Source organism: Sebastes umbrosus, chromosome 4, assembly GCF_015220745.1.
Source record: "Sebastes umbrosus isolate fSebUmb1 chromosome 4, fSebUmb1.pri, whole genome shotgun sequence".
Classification (NCBI taxonomy): Eukaryota; Metazoa; Chordata; class Actinopteri; order Perciformes; family Sebastidae; genus Sebastes; species Sebastes umbrosus.
The window spans coordinates 16,553,489-16,577,331 of NC_051272.1; the positions used below are offsets into that span (position 1 = coordinate 16,553,489).

Consider the following 23,843-nt stretch of genomic DNA (forward strand, 5'->3'; position numbering starts at 1 on the left):
AGAAAACAAGCTGAGCTGTGGTGTAAAAATACCAAAAGTGAAGGCTTCCAGCGCTGCACACACAAATGTGGGAAGAAGTCATAATGGAGGAATATTTGTGGCCTCGACAGGGCTCCTCCCAGACTGTTTGTTTGTGTTCCCCCTCTCTGTCGATGGAGACACACAGTAGAGGCAAGAATGCCAGCCGTATCTGATGCTGCTCAGTCAGCTCAGACTAAAAGAGGGGAGTAGAGAAAGCATTCGGGGGGAACTGTCACGATTCATTTCAGACTCATGCGGGATGCCACGCTAGAATACTTGTGTAAAATTAAATTCTCCAAAAGGCCAGACGTGTCATTGCACGAATACTGGAACAGAGAAGTCAATCTGTTCGACATTCTGCTGTACAAATCTGCCTTCAATTCAGGAAAACACTTTTCTGCACTTCTGTTTGTTTGTACACAGTAAAGGGCAAGACGGGGAGTAAATGATTGTTTACAGGCAGCTTGAACTTCTCCCAGTTCCAGATAACAGATTCCTTCCACGGCATCAAAGAAGTGTCCTCAGAGGCTGTTGAAAGATCTAAATCGTTGACTTAAATGCTCACTGTCCTCCTACGGCATAATAATTGTTGCTTCTTGCTCTTTTGTAACTCAGTCCACAGCTGCCCAGCATCTTGTTGATAGCCCTCTTTAAATATTTGCCTTCAATCTTTTGCCCCTCGTGTCACAGGGCTAGAAGTTTCCGTGTTTGCACACAGAGGGAGAATCTTTCATATATGTGTCCATATATGGACTCTCTGTCTGGTGTAAGCAGTGAGGTAGAGGAGACGAGAGGAGAGGGCTGAAAGTTGCGGGGGCTTTTTGTGAGGTCCAAAGACGCACTCGATATTTCTTTCCATTCCACAGGGCTATAAAACTTCTTGGTATGCACTTCCAGCTCAGCCACTGTTCTCTCTGTTACAGTCCTGCCTGTCAGAGCCCTCTTGGCGCAGAGAAATGAAACAATGGCAAGAGGAGGAGGATGCTGGACTTCTATGGGAGTATGTTAGTTGCACAAACTTCTCTTAATACATCCTCTCTTAACAACAAAATCTGTCTAAGCTCTCCTTGAGGGAGAATGATAGTGATCAAAACCTTTACACTTTCCATTTTGGGTAAACAAAAAGTCCAGTTTTCTAAATTTGAAAGAGAAAGTGACGGTTTATATGAGTATATGAACTTCAAACCGCAAAATGACCATAGCTTGGCTGAAGAAAAAGCCATAATGTGGAGCGTGTGTGAGAATCAGTGGTGATGAGACATTCCAGTGTGGTTTTGTTTGAAAGCTTGCAGGCTATGTTCACTATGACTGGGTCACAGCGGTCTCTCTGCGGCGAGGAATGCCAAAGGAACCCACAGCTCTCTGCAGCACCTGCATTCTTATACCAAAGCCCGCCTGCAGCCCCACGTTTGATCAGATGCCGTGACCGTTTTCCAGTCAGGATCAGACTCACCACCACACAGCGAGGGAGCTAGATACAACAGTTGTGCCTAGCCAGTTATAAAACAACTGTCTGAGTGCAGGGACGTGAGAATAAATAGACATCCATCTGGTGTGGTCTGGATAGTTGTTGCCCAGAGGCCTCGGATGTCTGAGATAACATACAGTACGATAAGAGGGTAATTATGCTCCGAGTCTGCCAAAAGAACACATCTCTCCCATCAAAAGAATGGGAAAGACCAGAGGTGGAAGAAGTATTCAGATCCTTTAGTTAAGTAAACATACCAATACATTAAAGTAAAAAAAAGTCTTGCATTTAAAATCCTACTGAAGTAGTAGAAGTTCATCCATCCATCCATTATCTGTAACCGCTTGTTCTGTTCGGGAGCGGGGGACTGGAGCCGATCCCAGCTGACATACGTAAGGCGAAGGTGAGGTACACCCTGGACAGGTCGACAGACTATCACAGGGCTGACACATAGAGAAAGACAACAATTCACGCTCACATTTTGAGCCACATTTGGGGCGGCTGTGGCTCAGAGGGTAGAGCAGGTTGTCCACCAATCGGAAGGTCGGTGTTTCGATCGCCGGCTGCTCCGGGTCACATGTCGATGTGTTGTTGAGCAAGACACTTAACCCCAAATTGCTCCCGAAGGCATAGCCATCGGTGTGTGAATGAGTATTTAGATTAGATCTTCTTGTAGTGTACACATGTAGTGTAAAGCGCTTGGAGCGGTTGGAAGACTAGAAAAGCGCTATATAAATGCAAGTCCATCTACCATTTATCTTTATATGCAGATGGGTAGTTTCAACACATTCTTATCCCACCTCGTCACATACAGACGCTTTGTCAGACACCCCGGTGTCACTTTTCGGTCGCAGTAAACACGTGCTTAATGCTGTGAATTAAACAAAAACACTTGCTTAGGATTAGGCAACAAAGCCACTTAGTTAGGTTTAGGAAAAACAACAGGGTTGGGCTTAAAATGACTACGTTTGTACAGTGAAAATGTGACTGAAAGTTGTGAGCACGGGGCACGAACGATCAGCTGATTGTAATGTGAAAGTGAAACGTAACGCACGGGACATCAAAAACAATCATTGTTTCATCTCCTGCCTTCAATTTAGCTTTTTTGTAAAGGGTCACAAGCCAAAATGGTTTAACAATAAGCGTATCATTTGTTTTCTATTTAAAATCTTAATCTGAAAAATAACGAGTAATTAGAGCTGTCAAATAGTTATCTGAAATGGACCTAAAAATTAAATAAAAATGCCCTCTAAATTGTTCTACTGTTCAGTACTTGAGTAAATGCACAGTTACTTTCCACCACTGGGTGAAGAAAGTTTTTCAGTCACTCAAAGGTGATCAGCTGAGTCTCTGGCTGAATAAATACAGCAGATGAAAAAAAGACTAACTGTCCATGAAAGACATAATGGTATGGATAAAGTCACATTGATTAATCATCTTGGCTGTGACCAACACCAAATCCTCTCTTAAAAAACTGGCATCAGTGTTGAGAAAAAATGTGCTGAGCACTGAGTGAGCTGAGTGTTTATTCAGCTTTAATACAGGGCGGGGAGGCCGCAGGATTGAGAGAAGAAAAGGAGCCAAGGACTTTTTTCTCTGCAGAAATGTGGCCTGTCATCTAACGAGTGTCGAGCAGAGTTTCCTTATTAAGACAGAGGGTTTGGAGGGACGAGTGTTGCATTTCACTCTGGACAGCTTAAATCCCAGGAGACACTGAAGATCAGTTCCAGTCGGCGGCACCGTCTGACGCCGACGGTTCCTCTGTTCAGCGTCTCATTCTCGACACTGTTTAAGACGTGAGCAACACCGAGAAAAATCACTGTTAATCACTGGGAAAAGCTTGACGTTGGAAGAACGGGTGTTGGAGTCACACATTACATCTAATGGATATTACTGATGTTGCTTGTGGAGTCGTCCAAAATTAGCACCCAGGGTTGGGGTCTCAGCTGAGACCCAATATAGCCTTGCTGTCATTGCTGACTGAGAAATACCTCCTTACATGAAGGCTAAAGGGGCTGCTGTGCCGTCATGGGAGAAATAGACAGCGAATACTGCCACTCAGAGAATGGACACTCTGAATGTGACTGCAATACTTCACATAAAAGCACCACCCACCTGTTATATGATGGAAATGGTGAATTATGTCTGCTAAAATGTGGGGCACTTCCTGCAATTTGACACTCAAAATATCACTTCAGTAACATTTTGCTGAGCAGTAAGAGTATGTGAACCAACTTTGTTTGACATTTTTAAATGGAAAGCATGGTTTTCATTTAATCTAATACACCCCAGTTGGTCTCAGGAGACTTCCATCTGATGAATATCTGTCAGATACGAAATTCAAAATAGTGAAATCAACCATTTAGAGCAGTGGTTCCCAACCTATTTTACTTGAAGCCTCCCCTACTTGTATTTAAAGCTGGACCATCCTCGGACAACCTGTGCATCAGGCAATTGAGGCCAAGTGTCAAGTGTCCCTTTACACTGACGTCACTTTTCTTTTTACTATTTTTGACTATTTATAATGTGCTTTATTTGTTATAGCTGATTTTTATTGGTTACATAGATTGCTTAATTGCTTAAATAAAGTAGAGTGCCTCCCTTTGTGTGCGTCAAATGGGAGAGCAAATAGGTTTTTGACTGCAGTGAAAATGTTTTTTTTTGAAAGGCTAAATGCCAACAAATATGGATTGAAGCTGAAAATGTAGTTAGATTTTGCTAATAAGTAGCAAAGAAATATATCTTTTTGAATAGTTTTATATACAGACTTTTGTATAAACTATCCAGTTATTATGATTTTAGATATATGACATATATATATGACATGAGCAAATCTAATTTTGACAACCTCAGAGCAGACAAATCCTGGCGCACCCCCTGTGATCTTTGGCGCCCCCCTAAGGGGGGCCCGAACCCAGGTTGGGAACCACTGATTTAGAGGAATATTGCAGTAACCTCTTGGGTTTTAACTCATAGTTATATAGACAATTGCCATGTTCTGAGTTATAAAAGCACTGAAGTCATCTCTACAGACGCACTATTCTCTTTAAATCAAAGGCTGTACAGTGTATACGTTATGGAGCCATCATGTTGGGAGAACCATGCTGATGACCTAAAATAGTCATGTGCTCCAGACCTGAGTAAAAGGCTCTCTTACAGTACATCCATCAGCTGCTGTCTCCCAGGTTTATGTTGAGAAGCCCTGCTTCTCAGAGCAGGCAGAGGTATGGTATGTAAGTACGAGTAAACAACAGGCATCTTCACAATGAACTTTGGGAAAACCAAGTCGACGCTATATTCCACTGTGTTCCTTTTCTTCACTTTACTCAGAAGAGCCCCAGAGTCTTGTTGAAAGAAACTTGGATAAAGACAAACACAATAGTTGGTTCAGTCATAAAAGCCACCATCTTCAAAACAGGTAACATAAACGATCAGAAAAAGAAAGCTGGATGTAAATGTGTCTGTGAAGTTCTGGTAATTTTTCCTCTGCAGTTTCTACCTTCTCTCTGCCATACCATCTTTGGGTCTGGACTATGTGAAACTCCTGACAAATGGACCAAAGCCAAACATTAATTGCAGCCATTCAATGCTGGTTTCCACTGTTTTATCAGCTCGGGCAAGCTGGAAGTTTCTTGGCTTGACATGCACACCGCTAAACCCCTTCCTTTACTTCTGTAAACTTTCATAAAAATCTTGAAAGGCAGGCGTGCTTGGAAAGCAGCCAAAAAGGAAAAGGGATGAGAATATCCCTCACATTGCCCAAAGTTTACACTTTGTACACTACAACTTTTTATTCACCGATGTTTTGATCAGACAAAGAAAGAAAGAAAGCCACTGTCAGATTGAGATGTTGTCTGTGAAAAAAATGAAAGTTTCAGTAGCATGCTTTGGACAAATGGCCCAGCCCAAAACCCAAAAGCCTTTCCCGATGTGCATTTTTTCCAAACCTCACTTCCTCTTTCATCATTTTCTCTACAAGTGGAGAAAACTGGCTCAGGGCAGATACTGTTTCCCTCTGTCTATGTGCAGTAAAAGACCATGATGCCCTCTGAATCGGTTTTATAATTTTAAACAAACAAAAAACACATTGTAAATTCACATGCAGGTTTACTCTGTGACATTATTAATATATAAATAATTCACAATTGTTTAGTCTAGTAATATAACTGTAAAAGTAATTCCCCTAAAGGCAAATTAAGAAACTGGTAAACATTGACATTTTACGGAGTATTCTTAACATGCTATAACCGGCTACAGAGCTTCCCAGTGTGACACCTCTCAATTTCACCGACTCTGTTCTTAGCACAAGCCAAGACTCCATTCCTGCAGAGTGTCACTTCTGAGCCCACTGCCTGTTATTAACACTGGAAATATATAAACATATGGATTTAAGAAACCTGTAGCCTATCAGGCCAAGTGCATTTGTTGTTGCTCTGCCATGGCAGATTAGTGTTGAAACGATGAAAGATGAGAGTTGACCCAGTGTCGGGTTAACATGGCTTCATTTTTGAGAACTTGAGCGTGGAACAAAGCCTGAACCTAAATGGCTGCCAGGCTGTGGGGATTAGGGTTGACACAAGTAGCTTCCAACACAGCAAAACATTTAGGATGCCAGAGATATACACTGTTGATGCTAAGGATTACTGTACAGTATGCGTCATAAGACTTAGAAAAAAAAAAGAAGAATTCTCAGGGGCTTCATTAAACCACTTAAGTGAAATATTCACGTCAAGATACCATTTTTAAAGGTGCTAAATTTAATATTCAGAGCATTAATATAAGAGCAAACAACTATTTGCTATGTAAAGATATAGAGGAGTAGTGTCTACCTGAGCAGAGGATGAAGTCACTCTTCTCCTTGCTTTGTAAAAAAAAGTGGCGTACAAAACATCAGGACGGCGTTTTTTACAGCACATATCAGTGAAACGCCACTTTTCACGTCATGCAAAGGTGAAACAGCGCTTTTTATGTTGTAAAAACGCCGCTTTTTATGGCGCTCTATAGTGAGGTCTAGAAGAACGCCGCTTTTTCTGCTTTAAAATCGGTTAAGAACGCTTTTTTTCACGGCGTTTTTCTTTATCATAATGAGCCCTTCCTTCTGTTTTGCATGGCCAGGAAGTTCAAAGTTTCTGTAACCAATCAGTGAAGAGTAAAGCCAGACCAAAGCATCCATGAAGATGCATATCATCAAGGAAAAACGCTGTGAAAAGCAGCATTTCACTGGGCCTCACTAGAGTAACGTAAAAAGCAGCATTTTTTTACACTTTTTACAGCGTTTTGTTATTGAAAAGTGAGGAGAAAGTTACGATCTTTGGCCTTTTGGGCTTGCTGTTAGCACCGTTAAGCCGGCTCGCCATCGCCATGTTGAGAGCCGTTGAGAGGTGATAGAAATGCACCCAATCCCGTATTTAGCACCTGGCTGCAGCACTATGATTTCAAACTGAAAATTCAAGATGATTCTGTGCACATTTCCCTGAAATTTAGCTCAACAATTCTAGCATCTTTACAAAAGTTGGGATCTTGACAAAGCTCTGGAGGTCAAATGTGCTCCATACTACATGACTTTATAACAATAGACCTGTCAACAGTCTGCGGAGTTGAGGAAGTTAATGATAGGCCTATATGCCATAGTGTAACAAATCAGGCATCAAACCAAGTGCCAACAAGGTGCATCTGATCTGGAGTCCATACATTCTTTCATGTGCAGGAAAATGACATGCGACAGGCACACCATCATGCTGACCATGGTGCTTCTTAAATGGCATTTTTGCAGAAAATGGCTATAAATGCAGGACCTTTGTGGAAAACTTGATTATAGCTATAACAGAGTGGTTTACTAATCTGTCTGAAATCATGAAGTTCAGGACAATAAGAGGAAAAACTCAACCACCCCACGTCTCTGCTTTACATCATTCATCTGTTGAGGTTTTGATTGCTTTGCACAAATGCCAAAGTTAACCAGACAAACATCCTCCTATAGTCTTCAGGACTGGAGGGAGAGAGAGGGTGAGAAGTAAATGGATGGGCACTCCCAGTTAAACACATGGCTTCAGTTTCCCCTCTCCACTGTGTGGCCTGGCCTTGCATGAGACCAAAACACTCAAACAACCAAATATGGTGTTCATTAGGACGACTCAGTGTATTGTGCTGGCCACCTCTAACCATCCTTTACACACTCTGCCCTCACATGCTGCTGACACAGAAAGAGGAGCAGCTTCAGAGTGAAATAAGTTTTGAATCAGCTGAGGACAAAAGGGCCAAGTTCAAGTCTGAGTTATCGCCAGAAGCAGACCAACAACATGTCAACATCAGGCTACTTCTAAACAGCCAAATACATGTTTTTTCGCAGTGTAACTGTGAAACCCAGAGTGCAAAATGAATGTGAACTCTCATTCTTGACCAAAACATCTAAATGGGAATCAGTGCATACTTCAACGTCTGGTCTGTGAACCAGGAGGAAAAAAAAGCACATCCACTATGTCCATATTTGGTCAGGCTAACTTTGCCAATCCTTCTTCCACTAGTGCATACTGTATTTCTCCAAACATCCACTGATCCCTCTGACTGAACTATGAAGGATAATACTGACATCTGCTGGAAAGAATGCAGGATGACTTCTTTGTTTTTTTTGTTAGTCATTCACTGACTGTGAAAAAGGACAAAATAATCTTAACGGTACTGGTTGTTTGAAACTCTTTATTTTTTGGTGAATACAAAAAATACTTTTGTGACCAGATAAATATAATACATACAGCATCAAATCATAATGCAGTCTGTTAAAGAAAGCACAACACCTATTCATAACAGAGCTAGTAACTGTTCCTAAATTCCGTTAATACTCGGACAAATCAGTTAGACAATATATTTCAGGGTAATTCTTACATTTACTGATAAAAACATATTTTTTTTTAATAGTGGTTAGACAATGAAACAAGGAAGTAATTAAGTCCAACATTTAAGAGAGACTTGGCATAATGATTTCAACATTTTCTTTTTTAACTTCAAACATAAATTGCCACATGCTCATGGAATGCAGTCTAGTGTTAGTCTCCCAACATCGTCTCTATATCCTAAGGTATCCACAGATGCCCTTTTATATCAGCATTATAATATTGTAGGCAAGTAGGCCACCAGCCAAGGCATTGTATTGTATGGCAAAGGACTAGGTGACAGTTTATAAAGACCCCGATGGGGATTAGACTGGCATAATGTTCTGATCCAGAGAGGACAAGGCTCAGGCTCCCACTTAGCCCGATCTTCAGCTGCTCGCAGGGCAGACTCATAAGGCACTAGTACACAATGCAGTCCAGACACTGGCATGGACAGACTGAGGAGATGAACTGCTTCCAATATATTATACATTAATATACTAAAGAAAGGGGAAAAAAAGCATTGAATTAGTTTCCTCAATCAGAGTTTGAAGCTATTTCCTTCTAGTTTGTAAGGAGAACGTCCTACATTTAATATTAATGGAAGCTTTGAATTGCCTTCTTCAGTGCGTATGTTTATGAGCAACTTCAGTGCATAACGTATGCTCGTTTCATTCAAGAGCCCAAAGCCAAACATCATTGCACAAAACCAATCTTACAACCAATAACAGCGCAGACTCTCGTTATTATTACCTTGCCAGGATATTCAGTGTAATGTATTGCTATAGACAGTCAGTCTAAAGTGAAAATGCCTTTACCGTGACAGGGCAGTGACTAGTGGTGGAGAATAGAACTATCTGTGTGTGTAAGTGTGTGTACAGTACAGTGGGTACCTGAACACAATCTGGCCAGTGTTAATGGGAGAGGAACTAAAACATGACGACAAGAGAGAACAAATAATGTAAACATAGATTCCTTACACAGCTCCGTGTATGTGAGGGAAGAACTGACGACATGATGTACAAGCAGCATGACATATTTGGTCACATACAGTCTCCGAATAACACCTGTTTGCTCTTTAAGAAAACAATCCGCCAAGAATAAATATCTTTATATCTAGTGTTGGCCTGTTATTTTTTTATTTACTCCAATCAGAACCCCCTCGTTGTTTGGCGTCAAGCTGGACAACACATAGACTGTATATAAAGATGGACAACGCGTCTCCACTTCCACAAAATATCTCGGATACGGGAGCTGCCATCGTGAGATTTTGACGTCATTTGGAGCCAGAGTCTGCACAGCGGTGATCGGGCGATGGAGCCGCGGTATCGAGGTCACCTGCCCGAACCAATTGCGAGCCGAGCACGGACGCAGCTTGTCAGCGAGAGACTCACAGCTGTCAATCATGATGTCTCACCCCCTTTTTATAGAATTAAATAACTAATTAAAACCAAACTTATCAGAAAATCAACACTTGAACATACATCAGCATGATAAGAACTACCTACAATGACAGAAACCTTTGGGAAAAATGTATTTGATATGTACTTTGACTTTTTATGGAGGGGGCGGGATTTAAGACCTATACTGCAGCCAGCCACCAGGGGGCGATCCAGATGTTTTGGTTTCACTTTTAGGGAGCTGTCATGTCGTCCATCTTTATATACAGTCTATGGGACGACATAGTTTAATCCTTGATTTCTAAAGATTTGCTAGTTTAACAGCAAACCCCAAATTCACATTTTTATTAGTAAAATACAAGTGCCTTTCCACGCTATACTACTCTATTGGTTAGTAGCTTCGTTGATATGTATAGACATTATGGTGCATGCAAGCCAGTGGTGATATGAGGCATCCCCCTGCTGCCTTTTTTATAACCCCCTTCAGGTTTTTTACATTTAGAATACAAGCTATGGACCCTTAGGTTTGTTCTGCACAGTTGCAGAGATATCATCAGTTCATTTCTATTTGCTCTAAAACCTTCAACAATTATAGAACATTCAGTGATTATAGAGGATTTCTGCATTCGTTAACATCTTCGAATCGTGATTGTAACAGTCGGTAATGCTCATGATGCAGTAACACTCACAAAGCAATGATAGGTTTATCATACAACTTTACCATACTGTGTCGACTTGCTTATAGTGGCAACTGTAACAACCTCCTCCATATTGACCTCTGAATGCCGTTCACTGACAAATACATACACACGTCACACACACACGCACATACACGCACACAAATACACTACAGAGCACAGGCACTTGTTTTTCTCACCAAACAGGCCTGTTTCAAGTGCTGTATATTCCTCGGTTATATGAGAGCAAAGCAGCCGATCGTACGTCGGCAACATCTCCCCATGAGAAGAGGGTGTCATCATCGCGGCTCACGGCCCCGTCTGCCAATCAGCCTTCATCCTCCCTCAGCTCGCTGGGCAGGAACTTGTACTGCTGCTGTCGGATCTGAGCCAGCTTCTTCCGAGCCTCTTCCAGCTCTCGCTCCTTCCTCAGCATCTCCTCCTGAGCCGCGATGATCTGAGGAGAACGGGAACAGCTGACAGAGAAATGTGCCTTCTATTCGTCATAATCCCGTTCCTGTGGATAGCTTGATATGGAAAATCAATAGCTGCACAGTAGCTCACACCGCACAGGCTGTTAACTCCAAGTTGCAGTTTACATCCATGTCTGTCCAAACTGTCATCACTTCATTACTTTATCCTTTTAGACATTTGTGTGAAATTGTTAGAATTAGCATATGAATTCTTGAGTTATGGCCAAAAATGTGTTTTGTGAGGTCACAGTGACCTTTGACCACTAAAATCTAATCAGTTCATCATTGAGTCCAAATGGACGATTGTGCCAAATTTGAAGAAATTCCCTCAAGGCGTTCCTGAGATATCTCGTTTACAAGAATGGATCGGACGGACAGACAAACCGACAACGTAATGCATCCGGCCACGCCAGCGTGGAGACATAAAAATACAGGAAACAGTATCTTATAGTGACGAAGTATGGCTCATGGTATATTAAAATGAACCAAAATGTCCTTATAATGTCTATAAGTGGAAGAGATTGGTTGTGATGCATGAAGAAAGAAGCGTTTAAACTACGGCTGTCGAAGTTAACTTGATAATAACGGGCGATTATTTTCTTTAAGGCATTAATGCAATCGGTCTTCCGGAGGATGAAGATACTGGCACTAAATGAAACTACAAAAAACCTAAGGAATCCATTGGTACCAACCATGTCATACTAGCTTGTTAATCTATATAATAACGCATTAACGCAAATTTGTTTTAACACCACTAATTTCTTTAACGTAACTTGTGATTTTTAGCTTGTCGCGAAGGAGGTTAAATAACGCTCCAAACTTACACTAAATTTTAGCGAGGAAAAACTGGCATGGCCATTTTTACAGGGGTCCCTTGACCTCTGACCTCAAGATATGTGAATGAAAATGGATTCTATGGGTACCCACGAGTCTCCCCTTTACAGACATGCCCACTTTATGATAATCACATGCAGTTTGGGGCGAGTCATAGTCAAGTCAGCACACTGACACACTGACAGCTGTTGTTGCCTGTTGGGCTTGAGATTGTCATGTTATGATTTGAGCATATTTTTAATGCTTAATGCAGTACCTGTGAGTGTTTGTGGACAATATTTGTTATTGTTTTGTGTTGTTAATTGATTTCCAGTAATAAATAAATACATACATTTACATAAAGCAAGCATATTTGTCCACTACCATGTTGATAAGAGTATTAAATACTTGACAAATCTCCCTTTAGGGTAAATTTTGAACAGATAAAAAAATGTGCGATTCATTTGCAAATTGCAATTAATCATGATTAACTATGGACCATTATGCGATCAAATATTTTAATTGAGTGACAGCCCTAGTTTAATCACTACAGCAAAAACTTGAAAAGGTAATTTCATGACAACTTTTGGACTGCATGTACTATATTGTTGCATTAGCTGTCAACCACTGGAAGTTCATCAAACTAATTTAAATATTTTATAAACTGATTTTAGAATAAAAATTAATAATAATAGTAAGGATAATACTGTTATCATGTTGAAAAAACAAAAAAGTGGTTAAATCACAGTCTAAAGTGGTTAAAGAGACGTCGTCGTCCAAAGCTCCCCTCAGAGCGACAACGATCAGACATCAATTAGACAGTGAGCCTCACTGACGCCCAGCTGGGGTGCACCACCGACTGAAACTGGAACTCAATCAATCGAGATAAAAAGTAAAGCTTCCTGTGGCACCCTGGAGTTTAGAAAAAGAGACACTCACTCATCAATTACTTTCAAAATATTCGCAAAGATGAAAAGGAAGCCAGTTCTCAAGTCTTCAAAATGTGTGTGATGTTTTGCAGCTGTGGCTGTCTGGTAAACCTGGTAAACAGCTTTGAAATGAGGCTGATGGGCTGTTTATCACAGCAACTCATCACGATTTCAGAGAAACGACTGTGGCATTTTAGCACATCAGCGAGAGGTGCAAAAACACAGTGAAAAGGGCAAACCACACAATAGCAATGATTTATGCTCCAGGTCTCGCATAAACATTTTTCAGGAGTTTGTCTCACCTGAGCTATGCCACCAACGAATTTGGTCTTCACCACCACGCTGTCATCTTCACTCTTGTCAAATGCTGCTTTCTGAGCCGCCTTCACCAGGTTGTCTGACGCGCGCTTCACGGCGTTGCCGGCAACCTTCAAACAGATCATCTCAAAGTTAGCACATAATCTGTATATGCACACAGTTTCCATGGACGAGTTAAAACTATGTTACCTGTAGTCTCCTCATAGCTTCAGAGTCCTGGTCAGCCTTCACCTTGCAGGCCACCAGCAGCTGAGCCGTGGAGGCCGCGACCTGTTTGGCTGAAGAGATGAGCTTCTCCTCGCTGGCGTGGCCCTGCACTGAGGCGTTGGCTGACTCACACAGGCTACTGGTGGCCGCGGCTACCAAACGTGCCTACAACGAGATATTGTTTTAATCTGGGTCACATTAAAAAAGTTTATATTTGTAATGGTGCTGAAGGGAACTTACGGCCGATATGAGACCTTGCGACCACTGGCCGTCATCCACTGCATTGGCTAGATTGGATCCCACCTGAGGTTGACATTGGGTAAAAAACATAATGTGTATGTTGCTTTATATTATTAGTAATGTACAGAATCTTGCATGTCAGAGTAGGTGCGTTGACTGACCTTGCCTTGAGCCACCAGTTCTCTCTGAGCTGCTGATGCAGATTTAACAAGAGCGCTAGTCGCTGCAGCGATGGACTTTGCTGCTTCTAAGATCTGCTCCTCAAAATCCAGCGTCTCATCCGCCTGCTGAAAGTAAAACCACATATTAATTTAGACTTACTACCATAATATCCTACAAGATCATGAGTCATGAAAAAAGATTCAAATTTTATTACCGTACGTGGAGTTTGTCATAAATGTTCAACTGTATTCCTTGTAAATTTGACTCCCCAACGTGATGGTCTGAATAAGCTATTCTCAACCACGGGGCCGTGGCCCACTGGTGGGCCTCAGAGCTCCATTTAGTGGGCTGCGGAGGTACTACCAAATGGTTAGATTAGATTAAAAAAATATATTTTATGGGTAATTTTAAAAGCTAGTTATTATATCTAAATGTACTCAAGAATTCACATGAATAAAAAACATGGTAATTCAAACAGAGCATAATTACAATCACCAGTTACGTTTCTATATCACCACGCCAATCACGACACATTATCAGGTAGCTTCGCGTTAGAGACAAACGTGTTTTGCAACTGTTAGATAGCTAAAGTTCCCTCGGATGCAGTGACGCAAAATGGATTTTTGAAATGAACTAGAATTATCGCCTCGCGGTTGTATGCCTCTGCCAACCAGTCAAGTTGCAGTTTACATGCATGTCCGTCCGAAATGTCATCACTTTATCATTTTATCCTATTAGACATTCATGTGAAATGATCATAATTAGCATATACTTTCTTGATTTATGGCCAAAAATGTGATTTGTGATCAGTTTATCTTTGAGTCCAGGTGGATATTTGTGCCAGATGTAATACAATTCCCTCCAGGCGTCCCTGAGATATTGCTTTTACAAGAATGGGATGGACATGAGGTCACAGTTACCTTGACCTTTGACCGCCAAATTCTAATCAGTTCATCCTTGAGTTCAACTGGACGTTTTTATGTCAAATTTATAAGAAATGAGATATCGCGTTGGTACGGGCGGTCAAACCAAAAACATAATACCTGTGTAGGAGGAATAAAAAGTGACATTGGAGGCGACCTTGCACCAGTAAAAGCTCCAAAGCATGTGGTGGGGAAATGATTGAATACATTAAATATAGATTCATAATGGCAGGCAGTGATGGTTGAGGGTAAGCAGAATATTTATTTTGGTCATTTTATGGCTTTTTTTTCTCATTTATTTGGGAAGGTGGTCCTCGGAATTTTTTTAACAACCAGACGTGGGCCTTAAGTTACAAGAGGATGAGAATACCTGCTCTTAGTGCTGTTTCAAACACACCCTAAACACTACAGTACACTGCCAGGAATAAACTTCTGGTGGGGAAATATTGAATATTTTATATTATTTATTAATAGGCCTAACAGAGGTAGAATTTGCATACAGAGAACATAAAAAGGAGCCTATAAAATACCCACCAAGTATTAAATTTTTATTGTAGCATGTAACCCCCTCCAGCTTCCTAAAACTCACAACTTACTGAGTGCATGACCTCTGTGTTCTCAAGCTACTACCTCGAGTATAATGTTCGATTTTATCTTTCACAAAAAGCACAACATGACGTCCCATTTCCCAAACCTGAACTAAACACCATTATGAAGATCCCAGTGCATCAGTCCAGAGACCGTTAACAGCCTCAGCAGTCAACAGCATGTGATTGACCACAGAGCTCCATAAACACATAAGGCACACGTGGCTGGAGACAGGGCGGGACACTGTAGGAATATGTTTGATATATAGTTGGACTGAATAACAACCTAATATATCAAACATATCAGACAGAGCCCTGCAGAGAAGGCTTCCAGGTCTACAACGGCTCAGAGAGGGAAGGAGGGAGGGGGAGGCAGGGGAAAGGGAGCATGCTGGGAGCAGAGGAGCTCTCCCTCCTTATAGGGCGGGAGGGACGAAGAAGGAGCACAGAAGAGAGGGAGTAAAGAGGAGGACGAAGGAGAATCCCAGCTGTCTCAGACAAATAACACCTGTTTCAGATGGGCTATTTTAAAGACTTAAAGGGATAGTTCGGGTGTTTTGAAGTGGGGTGTTGTGGACGGGGGGCAGCAGCAAAATGTATTTTAGCCACCTAAAAGAAAGGCCCACCCCCAAGTGTACACTATATTTAGAATATTTCAACCAGTTTAGCCTGACAGCTATACAGTCTATGTTTCTGATAGGAAACTGAAGCTGCTATCTATGCTCTTGCCAAAGCAACCAGACTCCATTGAGAAAAACTGTAATTTTACCTCGCAAAACACGGGGGCTGCTGGTCTACCGCTGCCTCGATCGGTTAGTTTGTTTGTGCTATTGTGTTACTTTGGTTAGTTCGGATTCACCAAGGTCACACAATAACACAAACAAACTAACCCATTGAGGCAGCGGTAGACCAGCAGCCCCTGTGTTCTGTGAAGTAAAATTACAGTTTTTTTCAATGGAGTCTGGTGGCTTTGGTAAGAGCATAGATGGATGTAATGGCTTCAGTTCCCCGCAAGAAATGGCTGTCTGACAGCAAGGTAAAGCAGTGAAAATGATCCAAATGTAGCGTACACTTAAACTAATTGATTTTTGACTCCTGTTGGTTCCTCTAAACTGGGGGCGTGCCGACCGTAATCTACTGTACTGTAGGTAATACACTAACTATGGATAATACCTCATACAACCCCACTTCAAAACACCCGAACTATCCCTTTAATGCCTCTAAGAATAAAAAAAAAACTAAGGGTAGAACATTATCATAATTTCAAAAAGATCATATATGGTGCTCTGAAACGTTTCAGACTACTTTGTGGACTACAATACTTGCTTTCAGGCAGGAATGAATAATCGCTCTGAGCAATAATCATGTGTGAACAGAATATGAACACAGATTATGGATGGAGAAATATTTTAGGTAGTTTCTGAATATACAATAGGCGATAGTAAGGCATGTTCATGAATAACAATTGAACTGTCCTCACATGAGGGAATAAACATAGTAGGATTCAGTGGTACTACCCCCCGTTAAATGCTATTTGGTAAAGCTTGTTTCCTATTAGATCACTAGAGGGAGACACTGACGTCTGAAAAGAGGTAAAGCCTTTCGCTCACTAATCCCCTTTCATAAACACAAAGGTTCTCATAAATGCAGTCTGTAGCTGTGGAATTACAGTATGAGACAGAGCATTATGTGGGCTTTATTTAAAGTGGGGTAACCTAAATATATTTTCATTTATATCATACAGGCCGAGGGGTGAACTGACGATCACTGTGTGTACAAGAGGAGGTATAGAAAAGGGGGAAAGCACTACAGGCACAGGAGGAAAAGGACTCAGATCCAACTATCCAGTCTCCAGAGACAGAAAAACAAACAACACAATCATGCAGTAGCACACCACAAACACAACAGAAAAGTCATTTCACTTCCCAAAAGCACTATGACTACCATCTCCCATTTTTTTGCCTATTATGTGGTAAAGTTGCTTAGGCAACACCACGGTGTGTGTGTGTGTGTGTGGGGTGGGGTGGGGGAGATGAATAACAGGCTGAAAAAACCTCCCTCAGTTTAGTTTAGAAATGAGGAACACCGCAATAAAACAAAAGCAAATAAGTTCAATAAGACAGAGGCCCTCTCTTTCGGAAAGGGTCACAACAGTTCATCACACATTTGAACTCTTTCCAACATAAGCTCGAGCACCCAGCAGTGTAATTGCGTCTCCTGGCAACCCAACTCAAAATAATGTCCGAAAGTGCCTTTGAAGAAAGTTTTCCGAGCATCATATGTTAGCTCACCGGACCAGCTGTCTGAGTCAACACGGTATGTGTGAGGAAGAAACGCTTTTTCTCCGTTAATGACATCGAGATAGCAGCTCAGTCACTGAAAAAAGATGACTCCACATCAAAGTCAGTGTCACCTTTTTCCTACGTTCGGCCCACATCGTCTCCCTGCTGATTAATGGCAGAAAGGCTGCGCGTGGGTTTGTGTGGGTGGGAAGGATTGAGAGGGGGCACTTATACCTTGGGCTTGGCTCTGGGTTTCAGCTGCTCTAGTTTCTTGGCTGCAGCTTCAATGGACGCTGCTGCTCCGAGGAGCTCGGTCTCGGCGATGACAGTGGGGTCCTCGGGGTCCACGCACTCTGAGCCTGAAAGGGACCAACACATAGACGTAGGTTATCACAAAGTAAACACCGGTGCAATAATTCTGGTGATAACTAGGGGTGTAAATCACAAGTTTCATCACATTATGATATTATATTGAGTCTTTGGACAACAATACAATATGTAAGGGATAATGTACAGCGAGCCGGTTATTGTTGTGAAATAAACCATGACAGGGCAATGTGGCGATGGACCCTGAAATGGTTTATTTCACAACAATGACCTGCTAGCTGTACATTATCCCACTTATTACACGGCTACTTACTTAAGAAATCAATAATTTGACACAAAAACGGTCCTTCAGAGTCCGAGATCAGAACTGCGCCCATAGCAACGGTCTGTTATACATAGCAACGCTCTGCTATAAAGAAATAACAGACCGTAGAACGCCGTGATTGACCAATCAGAAATGAGTATTCAACAAAGCTGTGTAATAATCGACAATATCACAAAGTCTGCCATGATACGATTTTAATTTGATTCAATTCAAGGGCCTGTGATCGATACGAGACAATATTATATGACCATTTAACACAATCGGTTACATTTATATCAACTCACAAAAAACAGCTAAATTATGATTTGACAATTTTATTACTTGGCTCTGTAGGAAGGAGGTGCGCTTGGATGGAAATGGTGACACAGACGTGCCATGTGAAGGTCAAAATAAAGGCGTATCTTAAAGATGATCGTTAAGCATTGAGTCAATATGTTGATCAAGATCGATGTATCGTTACACCCCTAGTGATAACATTTTATTTTATGTGAAAATTACTCTTCACAGAGATGCTAAATCTCCATCTTCTTCAGCTGCAGCAAAGCCCATGAGCTCTACACACTCACAACGAATTGTTTGCAGTGTGACGGTAATGCCTCAAAGTTAAATAAGATAAACTAAAAGTTAGAAGAAATGCACATTTGATGGATCATTGTCTTTTTATAGGCTTTTAAGTGCCCATAAAACGGAGCTGTTTGGGAACAGCTTGGTAAAGCAGATGGAGCGATGTTTTCATAGATTACGTTTGAGCTCTGGGGAAATCTGTTCTGCACCCCCACCACCCCACCCCAAGCCGTCCACTCCGCTACCCCCCTTCTGACTCTATGAAAGGTGATCCGGAGGAACAAAACACACCATATCTCACTTACCTCCATCTGAGGCAGCGAGGGAAGATAGGGAGGGGGAGAGAGAGGGAGAGAGCACATGGGGCATTAGAGAGGTGAAGTGGATAGCCCCGCTGGGTCTCGGGCTATACGCTGAAATCTAATTCTCATCCAAACACAATCTATTACTGCTGTCAGATGCAGCGGGGCAGCTTCTATAGGAAACACTCGCTGTCATAACCAACCTACAGAGCTTAATTTGGAGCAATTTGCACGGCAGTCACTCTACGGTGCGATTTCAATATTCTGAAGTGATTTTCATGACCTATCTTTATTACGGATTCAGACAGGTTTGGTGGCTTGACTCAATAACACCGTAATATCATTCATGCACAAGGGGATTAGGACTCCTTTGACTAATCTCTAACATCTCCACAATCCTGTCATGTTTTTTTTTTTTTATGAAATTGAGTTGGCTCCTCTCCTCATGGAAATCCTTTTGCTTCAAACTGACTGTATTTTTGCAATTTCAGCGTTCCCAGTTTTACACTGCGGTGGCTATAATGTCTCACAGTCAATTTATAATCTAAATCTGCTGCCAACAATTTTTGGACAGCACACAAGCTTCTGTCTCCTAATAAAATAACACCGTAATGTTTTATAAGTCACTATAAACACTTGGAATACTAAACATACATAGCTTTCATGAGCCCATTGGTCTGTATAAGCAGTCAGAATGGGGTCACCGGTAACTAAAGGTTGTCTTTTGTTTGGGAGCGTTGTGTAAGAGTGTGTGACAGAGTGTGTGTGGCCTCACCTTTCATGGCCTCAGCTGCCTGGACGAGCTCCGTCACACACGCCGCCACATGCTTGGAGTGTAAGGCCAGCTGCTGCTTCTGCTCGGGGACGGGCCTGTGCAGCACCTGAGAATACAAGAGCCCACCAACACGCACACAGACACACGGACAAGAGAAGAGGCACGAGTAAATGTGATGTAAAGATGAACGAGAGTGCAACTCTACTTCTAACATCCGCATGGCTGCCAGTGAAAATCATTTATATCTGTTCTGTAACTTTTCAACAAAAAAGAACTTGGCAAAGCTAATAATGGACTTGGCAATGTAGCGACAGCACACTCTTTATACAGGACCACAAATTACAACACAAGGTACTTTTAGTGGCTAATGTCCTGCCAGAATCAACACGATGTACTCTAAACTAATTATGTAAGTGGGATAATTAATTAAGTTCATCAATTAACAACTGTTGCCCTGGAAATACACTTGTCTTGACATGACGCATGGGGAATGTTTTGAACTAAGGAATTTAATGAAAATAAGTTTAGCTGATTAATATGCAGATTTATGCAACAATATGCTCAGAAATTAAATCAAATCCTCTGCAAGGTTATTACAGTAAACAAAAACTGAAACTAAAAAAAAAAATAAGAAGTGAAATTTTTTTTGTATCAACCAAAACTAAATAAAAACCATATCCTTTAAGAAAAACTGAAACTATACTGACATGATATTGCCAAGGTTACAAAAAAAAACATGCATAGAAATAAAATAAAAATGAAAGTAAATTAATTTCAGTTTTATTTTTTTTAGCTATAATATATCACAACCGAAAAAAATGGAGACAACCCAAATTTCCATCAACTCTTGTGACATTGAACCGCATAAACTGAATGGATTTGACATTCCAGGAGAAAAAACAAACAAAAAACTACTGTAAAACAAAAACTAAATATATAAAAACTAAAACTAAACCTTTATGAAAACTGAAACTAATTTAAAAACTAGCAAACACATAACTAACAAAACTAAATAAAGCAAAAATTAAATCAAAAAGTCAAAACTAAAATAAAATAAAAACTAATTGAAAATTCTAAACTATTATAACCTTGATATTCTGTAGGGGTACACAGTGGGATAAGATATACAAATGTTATATCTTATATCATTTCTAAGATGATTGTGATTACAGGCATATGTGTGATGTGGGCATAATGCAAATTTCAAGTCTTCAGTTTTGTCATTCATTGGTGAAGACTGGTAATCATTCATGAGATGAGGCAACATTATTCGACAGTTTTCTTATTGATAACAAGCCTCAAGAAAAGAACAAAACTAACAGCGTATTAGACTTCCTTCCCCTGACTGTGGCATTCAACCCCAAGCCTATTTGTTCCGTCAGGTCAACAAAAGGCTGAGTAATTTCCTAAGACAGCTGGGCAATGAAATTTTGAGTAAACATTACTCAAAGAGGAGTGAACAGTGCATTTGTTTGGGACTGTTTTAAGACTTGCCCCTCAGCATTTAGAGCACCAGGACTGTGTACAGAATGTGGGTGTGTTCAGAGAGTGTTCATACATCAGGCTTTGGCTACACAGATAATACTTGTTTGAAGGATCAATTTGTTGTTGGTTTTGGTATTTTTGTGGGATTTGTTGACAATAAGAAACACATTAGAATATCAGCAGCCTTATTCTTTTAGTTGAAGTGATGCTACAGTAAACTCCAGCATGACTGACAGGAAGTCAGGAAAGAATTTTCAAGCATCAGAGGATTTAATCCTGCAGATAAGACCTGTGACTGGTAATAGTAAATACCAGGATCCACTCTTCCGCATTGTTGCTACACACAAATTCACATACAAATGCAAGTCACCTCCATGCTTTATTCATGAGACATGTGACTGTCTCACTCTAACCTGCAGGACTTGCTCCAGAAGGTTGATGTATCCGGCTGTGCACTCAGAGCCGTACTGCAGGGCCTTGCTCCTCAAATCCTCGCCCACTTCTGGATGGCACGCTGCTTGCTGGAGGGGGTGGGAAAACAATGTTGCATGGCGTATTTAAAAGAGGACACAAAAATTAAGTTTGAATGTTAAGATTTAAGTGAAAATGTGCATGTGAGGTCTCTGATATGTAGATTATCTAGTCACAAATCACAATCATGGCTAATAAAAACTCAAATTATTCACTAATTTCAAAATCATAGCCTACGATGCTATTGTACAGTATTCCTTCGGTTTTTCTCTACAGTCACTGAAGGACATCCTGCCCGATGCTCTGCTGCATGACTTTGAAAAGTGACTGAGTCACGACCAGCGGGAGCAGCCATAAAGCAGACTAGACTCTCCAGTCCTATCTGCTCCCAGCAGGCCGAGCTCACATGTTCCCTGGCATCCCGTGATGTCTATGTGAGGCCTGCTCTGGCAGGGCGGTGTGGATTAGCACCTTGCAGGTCGCCAGCATATCGGAGATGGCTTTGCGGCTCAGGTTGGCAGTGGCGATCACGTCCTCCTGCTGAGCAGAGTTGCCTGCGGCTACTGCCTTGGCCGTTGCTATGGTGATGCCCTTTGTCATGCGGATGAACTCCTCGGGTGTGGTGGACCTGTCTGGGACGTCCTTGGACTGGAACACCTGACGTGATGAAGACCCATAGACACAGGTAGTTGGATTATAGGCATGACAGGGGCTCAGGGATGTTAATATACATGGGAATATTCTAAAGGCCCTGACACACCAGGCTGATTCAGCATGTTGAAACTGCGGAGCCCGTCGGTGAGAGAAATCCCTCTGATTGGCTGTTCAACTTAAACGAATCAGTGCACGAGAAGAGAAACGGAAGTGAGGAAAGCAAGCAAACAAGTAAAGCTCGCACACAGATCATTTTTCATCTTCATCTCATCGGATCATTCAAATACACGGATATTTTCACAACGACACGGCCATCTGGAATGAAGCTAAGTGGTGAGTGAGAGAGGTGTGAAAACGGTCGGCAAACGCTGCTTTGGTCCATTCATTCATAACAACGGCTTGTATATCCGCAGTTCTCGGTCTTCAGGTTTCCCTTTTTCAATGACGAATACAGACTGACGCTACCTGCTGGTGTGGAGAGTAATTTCCTCTCGCACAGGCGCAGAACGTATGTGGTAGTCAGCCGTTGGCTGTATTCTTTGCGGTGTGTTCGAGTGCATCTTTTTGGCAAATATACAGGCGACGTGAGGCGACGCAATTGTCGCCCTCGTCGCCGCTAGTTCTTTGGTGTCGGTTTGGTGTGTCTGGGCCTTAAGAGAAGAAATTAGGAAGTGCACATGTAAACAAGTGAGGCGGACAGGACATCTTGAGCTGTATAATAGGTAGACTGTGTTGAATTTGGCTGAAAGCTCTTGGTAAAGCCTCCTCTCGGGCTGGGGGTCCTCCGATAAGGATTAGCAGTAAATTACAAAAAATACAAGCTCCTGAAATCTTCATCTTTCTCACTCTGCCTGCGCTTGTTACCCAGAGGCTGATAAGAGCTGTGAGAAACCTGCAGGGGCTGAGAGGGAAGGAGCTGGACAGATAATAAAGGAAAAAGAACAAATAGCTCCCCTGTTATGCTCAGAATAATAGACATAGATATCCCTGACCCTCTTTGAGCCAGCTTTGCAAAGAGGCCGTGTCGCATCGGTTGACTCTCAAAAGACCACAGAGAAGAGGTTGGGCCTCTTACTGTCAGCTCCTGCTTGATGCACTCAATGGTGGCCTCCAGTGCCCTCGTCCCGCGAGTTGCTTCATCCTCCACTGCCTTCACTGTTTTTAGAAGAGACGTCACGTTGGTCACCATGACCTGTCAAATAAAAGGGAGGCAAGATGAGGCTTAGAGTTAGACCAGGAGGTGGAGCTCTTTCTCCTCAGCTGTAAAACATTACACAATTATTTCAGCCTCCTCCTTCACTGATTCCATTACAGTGAATAATGGTTACATGTGTTGAAGGTGCTTCTCTAATGAAAATGAAAGACATCAGCTGCTGATGAAAGAATGAGGGATGTATTTCAAATTAAAAGTGGATGATTTACTGCTTGTACTACAGTATATGCACTGACACCTAGGATGGAAGAAAATCAAGTTTTATTCATGGTGACACATTCTGCTCTGTCATTCAGCAAAGTTTACATTATTAGGTTAGGAATTCGAGCAACATGATCGGCAGGAGTTTGAGAGGGGT

The 23,843-nt window shown here is 41.7% G+C and overlaps 1 protein-coding gene across 6 annotated transcripts in view; it reads right to left on the reverse strand.

Annotated features, from left to right (window-relative positions):
* Window positions 1-9,911: 9,911 nt before the first annotated feature.
* tln2b (talin 2b) overlaps window positions 9,912-23,843 on the reverse strand; it is a 105,606-nt gene continuing 91,674 nt past the window's right edge. For 2 of the 6 annotated variants that reach the window (XM_037767605.1, XM_037767603.1), the window contains exons 47-57: window positions 23,348-23,464; window positions 22,090-22,275; window positions 21,561-21,668; window positions 19,663-19,768; window positions 18,891-18,896; window positions 17,604-17,728; window positions 13,577-13,702; window positions 13,416-13,478; window positions 13,158-13,340; window positions 12,953-13,078; window positions 9,912-10,892 (exon numbers count right to left, since the gene is read on the reverse strand). In XM_037767605.1, the coding sequence (XP_037623533.1) occupies window positions 10,764-10,892; window positions 12,953-13,078; window positions 13,158-13,340; window positions 13,416-13,478; window positions 13,577-13,702; window positions 17,604-17,728; window positions 18,891-18,896; window positions 19,663-19,768; window positions 21,561-21,668; window positions 22,090-22,275; window positions 23,348-23,464 (1,275 nt within the window). In that variant the 3' untranslated portion in view covers window positions 9,912-10,763. The remainder of the gene's footprint in view (window positions 10,893-12,952; window positions 13,079-13,157; window positions 13,341-13,415; window positions 13,479-13,576; window positions 13,703-17,603; window positions 17,729-18,890; window positions 18,897-19,662; window positions 19,769-21,560; window positions 21,669-22,089; window positions 22,276-23,347; window positions 23,465-23,843) is intronic. The other 4 variants (XM_037767601.1, XM_037767602.1, XM_037767606.1 and 1 more) reach the window with 2 other exon arrangements.